The 9,898-nt window shown below is 40.7% G+C and overlaps 1 protein-coding gene across 1 annotated transcript in view; it reads left to right on the top strand.

The window, feature by feature from the left end:
* The window catches only part of LOC124006611 (netrin receptor UNC5D-like), an 86,942-nt gene extending 84,024 nt beyond the window's left edge, over nucleotides 1-2,918 (top strand). Inside the window, exon 10 of the mRNA XM_046316664.1 lies at nucleotides 2,914-2,918. Coding sequence (XP_046172620.1) covers nucleotides 2,914-2,918 — 5 coding nt within the window. The remainder of the gene's footprint in view (nucleotides 1-2,913) is intronic.
* Nucleotides 2,919-9,898: the final 6,980 nt, after the last annotated feature.

Raw genomic sequence — 9,898 nt, 5'->3', positions numbered from 1 at the left:
CTTTAATGAAATTGAGTAGTGGCTACGCAACCATGGTCAGTAGACACTGGCGGTGAGGTTCCCCCGGAGGTTAGGCCCCCCCAAAAAGTATATGAACACCTCATAAGCCATGAATTACTTGTTTTTTATTACAGGAAATTTGCTTGAATGTCAGGACAATCGTTGTCTGGCAGGGAAAAATTATTTTTCTAGTTGAAAAAAAGTATTCTGTTGCATTATTTGAGTTTAAAATGTACATTTAGGGGAATTTTATATGGAAAATGTTTTTTTTTAATTTTCAAAATACTTTCAATAATATTAATTTCCATGTCGGCTTTATGCCTTTATGACTCTGAAATCTCCAGAGAATCCAAAATGAATCGGGCATGAGCAGGGTCAGCTATACCATAAGGACTCTTATTCATGTCCTCAGTACATGAAGCACAACAAGACCACTCATGATCTGGAAAGTTCTCTACATTTGATAGATGTAAACAAATAATATTGTAATCACTAATAGAATATGAATTTTGGTTAAAATATGTTACATTTAATTAGGTTTCAGAGTTATAAAGCAACTGAAGAAAAACTAAATTGCTACTGTGTATGCCACAGATAAGAAAGATCTACATAAAACATCAACTCAGATTTTTGTCTAACGTCCACTCCGTCAGAGTGCTGAAAGATCTGATAGTAAAAATGGTTATGTTTTTATTAAGGATTTACAAATGTATAGTTTTCCATATTTTACAAATGTTTGTATTGAACTTTTTATTTTTAGAGGCAAAAATATGTCCGTTTCGAGTATCTGTTGTCAACGCTGTCAGTGGCTTGTCAACTAAACTCAGCCACGTCCCTTTTTCAGGACCCTGTCTTTCAAAGATAATTTGTAAAAATCCAAATAACTTCACAGATCTTCATTGTAAAGGGTTTAAACACTGTTTCCCATGCGTGTTCAATGAGCCATAAACAATTAATGAACATGCACCTGTGGAACGGTCGTGAAGACACTAACAGCTTACAGATGGTAGGCAATTAAGGTCACAGTTATGAAAACTTGGGACACTAAAGAGGCCTTTCTACTGACTCTGAAAAACACCAAAAGAAAGATGCCCAGGGTCCCTGCTCATCTGCGTGAACGTGCCTTAGGCATGCTGCAATGAGGCATGAGTACTGCAGACGTGGCCAGGGCAATAAATTGCAATGTCCGTACTGTGAGGTGCCTAAGACAGCGCTACAGGGAGACAGGACGGACAGATGATCGTCCTCACAGTGGCAGACCACATGTAACAACACCTGCATAGGATCGGACCATCACACCTGCGGGACAGGTACAGGATGGCAACAACAACTGCCCGAGTTACACCAGGAACGCACAATCCCTCAATCAGTGCTCAGACTGTCCGCAATAGGCTGAGAGAGGCTGGACTGAGGGCTTGTAGGCCTGTTGTAAGGCAGGTCCTCACCAGACATCACCGGTAACAATTTGTCCGATTTGCGTTTATCGTCGAACGAATGTTACACAGAGGCCTGTACTCTGGAGTGGGATCGATTTGGAGGTGGAGGGTCCGTCATGGTCTGTGGCAGTGTGTCACAACATCATCGGGCTGAGCTTGTTGTCATTGCAGGCAATCTCAACGCTGTGTGCGCTACAGGGAAGACATCCCTGGTTTGATTCCAAACTGTAGGCAGTCATTGTAAATAAGAATTTCTTGACTGTCTTGCCTAGTTAAATAAAGGTTAAATAACCATTTACCCAGCTTTGGTGCACAAGTTTCTGTCTATTACGTGGCTTTAAGTCTCATGTAGTAGTCCAACTCACGAACAAACACAAGTTGGAATCAAAGCTTAAAGTTCTAAAGATAAAGAATCTCTCAATTATAACACACAAACACACAAGTAAAAATCTCATTAGCTCATTTCGCACTCTTGGCCATTAGCGGAGAGTTTTCTACAGATAGTTGTTGCTATGGAGGGGTGTTTGTTACACCTCTTGCAGTGACAAGTACTTGGGAGGCACTTCCTGTTTGTCATGGTGAGGTGTTTTTAGCATCACGGTTTCCATATTGTCGTCATCGAGACCAGGAAGTTGTTTAACACAATTGTTGCCCATAAAAGTTAGGCATGAGTTTAGCAGTGTGGTTAAGGTTAGGTTTAATATCATATTTTAAGATAAATTGTAGAAATGGGGTTTAGCCATAATTATGACTTGGTGGCTGTGGTAACTAGTGACAACCACTTGCCCTCCAGCCGTAATTCACATTCACTGTGTCACTTATTGGACCACTGATGACTAACAGCACACCACTAGAAATCACATTTTCATAGTCCACACCTGTTTACAAATTGTGGCAAACAGTGAAATGCTTACTTTCAGATCCTTTCCAACAATGCAGAGAGAAGGAAAATAATTATTTTTTATCTCGCATAGCTCATTGTGGATGAATATATGTTTCTATTGTAGGTCCAAGGATACAACAATGAATAATGTAGAACAAGTAAATACCACCAAAGGATACTGTACAACTTACTATTATGAACACCCTGTGAAACAGCTGTGAAACCCAACCTGGCAATAGTTAAGATTTTAATACAAACTTCTATATTTTTTGGTACTGTTGTGACAAATTTATTTTCCGATTTTTGTACACTCCCATGGCACTCACATGGCACTCACATGGCACTCACATGGCACTCACATGGCACTCACATGGCAATCAGACTAAAATACAGAATTCTGGTGTGTGGAGTATTGAGGAGGTGGTTGCTGTGTGAGTGGGAGGTTCTGTCTGTCACTTGTTCTCAACAGGCAGCCAGTCTCAGAAGGGGGACTTGAAGAGGGAGACTGCAAAGACCAGGCACTGCTGCTCTCTTTGTTCTGAGTGTTTGCAGTGTTTTTAGTTCATCTGTGTATCTCACATATTATGTGCCCAGTATGATAGACAAGAAAACTCTTAGCAGATAATGACAATAACAGTAGATGATGTAAATGAAAAGTTGGAAGGTGGTTGGTAATGGAGGACATCAGGTGGATCCACGTCTGGGTGTTGGGCAGAACTCCTAGGGTGTGGAGAACAGGAGCAGAGTTAATGGGAACAGGGTAGGAGACAGACAAACACACAGGTTACACTTTACTGTGAGAAAAATGTGATGTCTCCCATTTATAACACTGCACTAATCTAACACTTTTGTACATAATCAAACATATTTCAATATCTTACATTGCCTACCTCAAGCTGGTCCCCCTCCGACTCAGGGCACAGAGAATCAGACTGATCCAAACTCACTGGTTCTGGTGGATGGGATACATCCTAGGGGGCTCGGCCAGTCGATGGTCCTAAAGTCATTTGGAGAGGTAGATTTTTAAAAATATTTACCTTAACAGATGGTGACCCCAGCTAAGAGCGAAAGAACAGCGAAGTTTCCCAGGTCTCGCCTTCCTTTTGTCCTTCTTCCAAACCAAGTAACTCACCCGGATGTAGTATCACTTGGTAACTCTTCTTGATTCGGTTCCGGTAGCTCTCCGGTTTCTCCTGCACCTTGTCGATGTTCAGTCTCACCTTGATTGATAACAGGAATAAATGCAATTACATTTCATATTACAAATACATTTCTTAAATATCTCTTGGGAGGGCCAGAAAATAAATTAAACAGCAGACAAATCATGTTTACCTGGTCAAAAACCTCCACATCCTTCTCAGCCCGTGCCTGAAGGTGGTCCTCGAAGGCCCTGATCTGGTTCGACTACTTCCACCACATCAGGTGGAGTTTCAGTGATCTGAAAGTACATATTACAAAAATAGCCATAGACAAACATCACGAAGTCAATCACACATTTGAAAGACTTCAGTATATGGAATAATTGTATATACAATTGCATTGTTTACCTCAATCGACGGCTGCGGTTCCCGTCCGTAATCGGTGGAGGCCTGGATGCAGTTGTTGTGTGCAATGATAATTACCTTCAGGTTGTTCTCCCACCCTTTCTGCTATCAATCAAGGGACTTGCCCATGGCAGTCTGGAGGCTCTAGTTAATCCATTCACCAAACCTGGAGGAGGGGTTAGGAAGAGACTATGTAAGATATTGAAATATGTTTGATTATGTACAATGGAAAAACAAGACAAACTAATTGTAAAAAATAAATCATTGGTGACCGAATATAATATAAGATCCGTACCTTGTTCCAGTGTTCATGACCTCGGTCACTCAAGATGACCTCAGGAGAACCGTGTGTGTATAAGATGTCTGTCTTCGCCTTGGAGGTGGCCTCGCCAGTCTAATCCTTGATGGGTATCATACAAAACAAAAATCGATTTTTGGTTCCAAGCACCCTTAATGGGTTACAGAAGGGAATATAGAGTTAAGCATGTACTCCTCCTTTACTGACCTTAATGGGTATTGCCTCCATCCACTTGGTAAAGTTATCGGTCGCCATCAGACACCAGCTGTTGCCATTCCTAGATTTCGTGAAGTGTCCGATGAGGTCCACCCCTAACATTTAATGTGTTAGAGAGATGACTTTATCCTTTTCCGTGTCATACAGAATGTAGATTTTGATATTTGTAAGGATACGGATACACACAATAGTATTGAACTCTGCTGTGGTCAAATAAAGCAACCATTACAAATGACTTATCAGGGCAAAATTTGAATTGGGACACTTACCGATCATGGCACATGGTGAAAACTTTGATGGGCTTCAATTCCGGTGCCACAGTCGTCGCCCTCTCAAACTACTGACAAGCAAGACAGGGTGCTTGACTGTGTCAAATTGAAACATTGTGTGCTCTGATATAACATTAATTGAAATCATAATGTCAGATATAATAGAATGTTTAATAAAACAAAAGGTTATTTCAATTGACCAGCTGTCCACAATTCCCTGTCAGAATAAGTGTATGTTGATTTTGGCAATCATGCGCTTCACTCCAAAATCGCCAGCATGTATCAGTCAGCACGGCCCCCCCTTCTCCTCCTTAGTAAAAATCACCCTCCTGTCTGGCTGGCCATCCTTCCCTCGTAGGTACGTGTGATTGTCCAACAAGTTGGAAGAGAAGAGTTGTTGAAATACTCAAGTCAAAGTACATTTGCGCTGCTGTCTTTCTGTCGGTCTTCCACGCGCTGTCTGTCTAGCGAAGACACCTACCATAATTGCTTACACCGATCCAGTTGACTGGTCAAGATTAACTTATAGCTAGATACCTCAATATGACAGATAAAACTATATCAGTGGAGGTTGCTGAGGGGAGGAGGGCTCATAATAATGGCTGGAATGGAGTCAATGGATTGGTATGAACTACATGGAAATCACGTTCCATTTACTCCAATACAAACATTATGAGCAATCCTCACCTCTGCCGCCCCCCACTGAAGTATATGAATAACTAGCAACATGTAGATGACCAATTAGCTAGATGATAAATGGTTGTACATAGTGTGGCAGTTTCGGCACCATGCTCTTGGTAGGGCAGGGTTTACGCATACAAACACACCACCAGTCCACGTGAAGGGTTTACATGGGTTTTTTAATCAGGTACCAGCAGTGTTCCTGATATACAAAACTCAAACAAAGTAAATAGGTCGTCACCAGTGGAAGGTCCACCACTCTGCGTCTTTCTTTCTTTTCAACTCCGTGTTGAAATCTTCAGTTCCCTTATTCCGGTAAACCTCGTTCTCCACCTTTTCTAGAAACCTCTGATTGAATACAACACAGGCCATGCATAAGGCCGTTGTCAATTTCTGAATTGCCTCTTCGGCCGCAGTGTTCCACTGTACCATGGCAAGTTTGGCCTTCCGGGTCAGGTCACACAGGGATCCTGCAATGATTGATCAAACGTCTGTAACAACCAGTTATTCCCAGGAAAGCCCTTACCTGTTTCTTGTTCACTGGTTGAGGCCAATCCTGGATCGCAGCAACCTTCTCTTGTGGTTTGATCAACCCTAGCCCTATGGAATAGCCCAGATGCTTGCTTCACTTAACCCCAGCATGCATTTCTTTGGGTTGGCTGTGAGTCCTGCTTGTCGAAGGTCGTTAGTACACCGTTAGTCGTATTAGGTGCTCTTCCCACGTGACTGTGGATTATCACATCGTCCAGCTAGGCGAAAAACAACCTGAGGATTGAATATCAACATCGTTTGACATGTTTCTATGAACTTTACGGATACAATTTTGATTTTTTTGTCTGCCTGTTTTGACTGCGTTTGAGCCTGTGGATTACTGAAGAAAGTGAGCAAACAAAATAGAGGTTTTTGGATATAAAGAGACTATCGAACAAAAATAACAATTATTGAGTAAATTAATGTCTTCTGAGTGCAACCATATGAAGATCATCAAATGTAAGGGATTCATTTTATCTCTATTTCTGAGTTTTGTAACTCTTCTGCTTGGCTGGTTACTGTTTGTAATGATTTGTCAACTGGGCTATGCTCTCAAATTATCGGTAGGTATGCTGTCGCCGTAAGTATTTTTAAAATCTGACACCGTGGTTGGATTCACAAGAAGTTCATATTAAAACCTATGTAAAATATGTTTTGTTTTCTGAATTTTTATAATGAGTATTTCTGGATTTGAATTTGGCGCTCTGCAATCTCACTGGATGTTGGCCAGATGGGACGCTAGCATCCCACATACCCTAGAGAGGTTAACAAGGTACACCCTTTCACACGTACCTTCACACATGTGTGAACATTCTACAGTGGTCCCTGAAGCGTACGATCACACCCGTGTGATTAGAACGCTTATTTAGAACGGCCAGTTTCGAATGACGCAACAATCAGCATTTGAGCTGGCCACACTGTTTTTTCAGAAACTATTTACACAAGCACAAGTCTTTACAAAGTTATGTCCAGAATGTGAGCAGTTTGTTTTTGGATACAATGTTCAGATATTCACAGAAATATCTATAGCATAACACAATCATCCAAATGTAGGCTACATTTGTCCAAGTGCTAACTAAGGAAAGATTGACGCAACACAAGTGGTCATATTTTTATAATTTCGGCTGACATAAACTACAATATGAATGAGCTAATAGCAATTACTATTTATAATTAATCACATCACAGGTGAGCTCACCATTGATCGAAATAATTGAGTAACACTTTCTAGAAATCGGAAGAAATCCGACGATGATTAGTTTCAGCGAGCCAAAGATAATAAGAGAAGACAAGATGAGTTTTGTCTGTTTATAGTTGTAGGGGTGTGTCGTCTACCATTGTTCACATCCCACCATTCACTTCCTGAAGGTTTCAAAAAATGAGGAAACCATTACTCACCTCATTTTGTTATGACATCATTGGTCTGACAGACGATTACGTGAAACCCAGAATACATTGCATGTCAACAAACATAGCTCCACACATAGCTGGAATTAGCTTAGCTCATCATAATCAGTACAACCTTCAAAAAAGTATTTTACACACATAATATGTGCCCATTACAATCTATGCAAGAATCGGAATGCATGACTTATCATCGGTACTTGAAAACGTGAATAAAACAGTAAATATATCAATAATTACCACACAAAACATTTCTGGTAGTGATTTATTGATACAAGTTGCACGTGCCGTCAGTCAATCACATAAACTCCCACTCTAACTCTGAGCCATTCAGTGTTGTTGTTTATGTATGTAGCTAGTGAGCTAAGCTGTAGCATTAGCAATGTCTTTCAAAAGGAGACAGCTCACAAATGCGGAAATTCTGGAGATTTTTTAAAATTCTGACAATGAGTAATGAAAACAACTATGACTGCGGTGCAGGCAACAGACAGAAGATGTGAACACGTGTGTGCAGGACGGGAGATGCGCAACTGTCTGCAGACTTGAACTGCACAAACAATTATGAAGTGCTTGGGGAATTTTGTCCCGGTCAGAAATGTCTAAAAAATGAATTGGTCCGCAAAAGTAAAAATGACTACTTTGATGTGAATGAATGAGGAGGCGGAACACACCTCCATTCAAACTGTTTTCAGAAAATAATTTGAAATTGACAAGTTGAAAAAAGCATATAAATAAAAACAGGCTGTGTGCCTTGGTTTGAGGGCAGCATGGATTAAATGTACTGTTGCGTAACAATCACATTCCGGAATGGAGAGAACGTTCTAACATCACGTGCATAAAATAACTCACGCGACAGTTAATAGATATTTGGAACTCACATATTAATTGGTTAATTGAAATGCATTCCAGGTGACTACCTCATTAAGCTGGTTGAGAGAATGCCAAGAATGTGCAAAGCTGTCATCAAAGGGTGGCTATTTGAAGAATGTCAAATATAAAATATATTTTGGGTACTACATGATTCCATGTGTTATTTCATAGTTCTTCACTGTCTTCACTATTATTCTACAATGTAGAAAATAGTTAAAAAATATATAGTAGAAGACTGAAAATGAACAAAAAATGACATAGAAACACTGGATTTTCAGTTATATTTTTGTTATTATTTAAATTATATATATATTATTTTTACCCCCCTTTCTTCTCCCCAATTTCGTAGTATCCAATTGTTAGTAGTTACTCTCTTGTCTCATCGCTACATCTCCCATATGGGCTCGGGAGAGACGAAGGTTGAGAGTCATGCATCCTCCGAAACACAACCCAACCAAGCCGCAATGCTTCTTACCACAGAGCTCATCCAACCTGGAAGCCAGCCGCACCAATGTGTCAGAGGAAGCACTGTGCACCTAGCGACCTGGTCAGCGTGCGCTGCTCCCAGCCCGCCACAGGAGTTGCTAGTGCGTGATAAGACAAGGATATCCCCACCGGCCTAACACGGACGACGCTCGTGTTAGGATTTCAGTTTTCCTGCATTACAATCACTGGTCGCTAGACTCCTCGCCTCTGGATGAGCATTTTCTTGTTTGCTTATCGCCATATACAGCTCGTTGAGAGCGGTCTTCGTGCCAGTATCGGTTTGTGGTGATGAATGGAAAATATAAATGAACTCTCTTGGTAAATAGTATGGTCTTCAGCTTATCATGAGGTATTCTAACTCAGGTGTGCAGAACCTTGAGACTCCCTTTAGGCCTAAGCCCTTAGATTGCAATATCTACTAAGCTAACATAATGAATTGCTTTAAGATGATCATAAAATGTAGCATTTGGCTATTTTCATTCAAATTGTAGGACCCCTGTAAGTGTAAATAAAAAATAGTGTCTGATGAAACATTGAATTTGGCCTTTACCACTGTAGCCCATAGAAACGTGTTGAATAACATGTTCATAAAAGGCAAAACAGACAGTCCAAAAATGTATCATAAGGAACCAGGTTTTAAAGTATCTGTCACATATATCTGAGAGATATAAGAAAACTAATTTTACCCTCTATGCACTTTTACAGCCTGGTACTGGGTTACCTTCAGACGACTCCCATGAAACTTGTGTGCATCGTACAGCAGAATAACTGACCCCTTCATGTTCGGTATTGGTTACATATTATTTTGTATCTCCAACTGTTCGGTCTGGAGATGTCGTAGAGCCAACCACCAAAACTGTCGTGAGATTAAACACTATTTCAATATTGATGATATATTAGTTTGTAACTCACACGGTTTAGTTTTTACAGATGATTTCGTAACAATTGTCTCATCCGGATTCTCTCATGTGTAGAAAAGGGCTGCTTTCACAAGCTCCGTGTTATGGAATAGGCGCAAACTTTAGGGGATTGACCTGCAGCGACGACAAGAAATGGTAATTCTTGCATAAATACACATGGAGCTATTCAATATTCAAAATAACGTCACCATGTGACACGTGTGCGTCAATCGACTCCTTCATATTAGAGATTGCGCACCAGCTGTTGTTAACAAAGACGCACACCACCCCCTTGAGCTTACCCATCTGTTACGTACGTTAGACTGAGGAGACCAAGGTGCAGCGTGGTAGGCGAACATCTTACTTTATTTAAAATGAACA

The sequence above is a fragment of the Oncorhynchus gorbuscha genome, linkage group LG20, assembly GCF_021184085.1.
Source record: "Oncorhynchus gorbuscha isolate QuinsamMale2020 ecotype Even-year linkage group LG20, OgorEven_v1.0, whole genome shotgun sequence".
In the NCBI taxonomy this organism is placed as follows: domain Eukaryota; kingdom Metazoa; phylum Chordata; class Actinopteri; order Salmoniformes; family Salmonidae; genus Oncorhynchus; species Oncorhynchus gorbuscha.
This window is presented reverse-complemented; position numbering and strand designations above follow the sequence as displayed.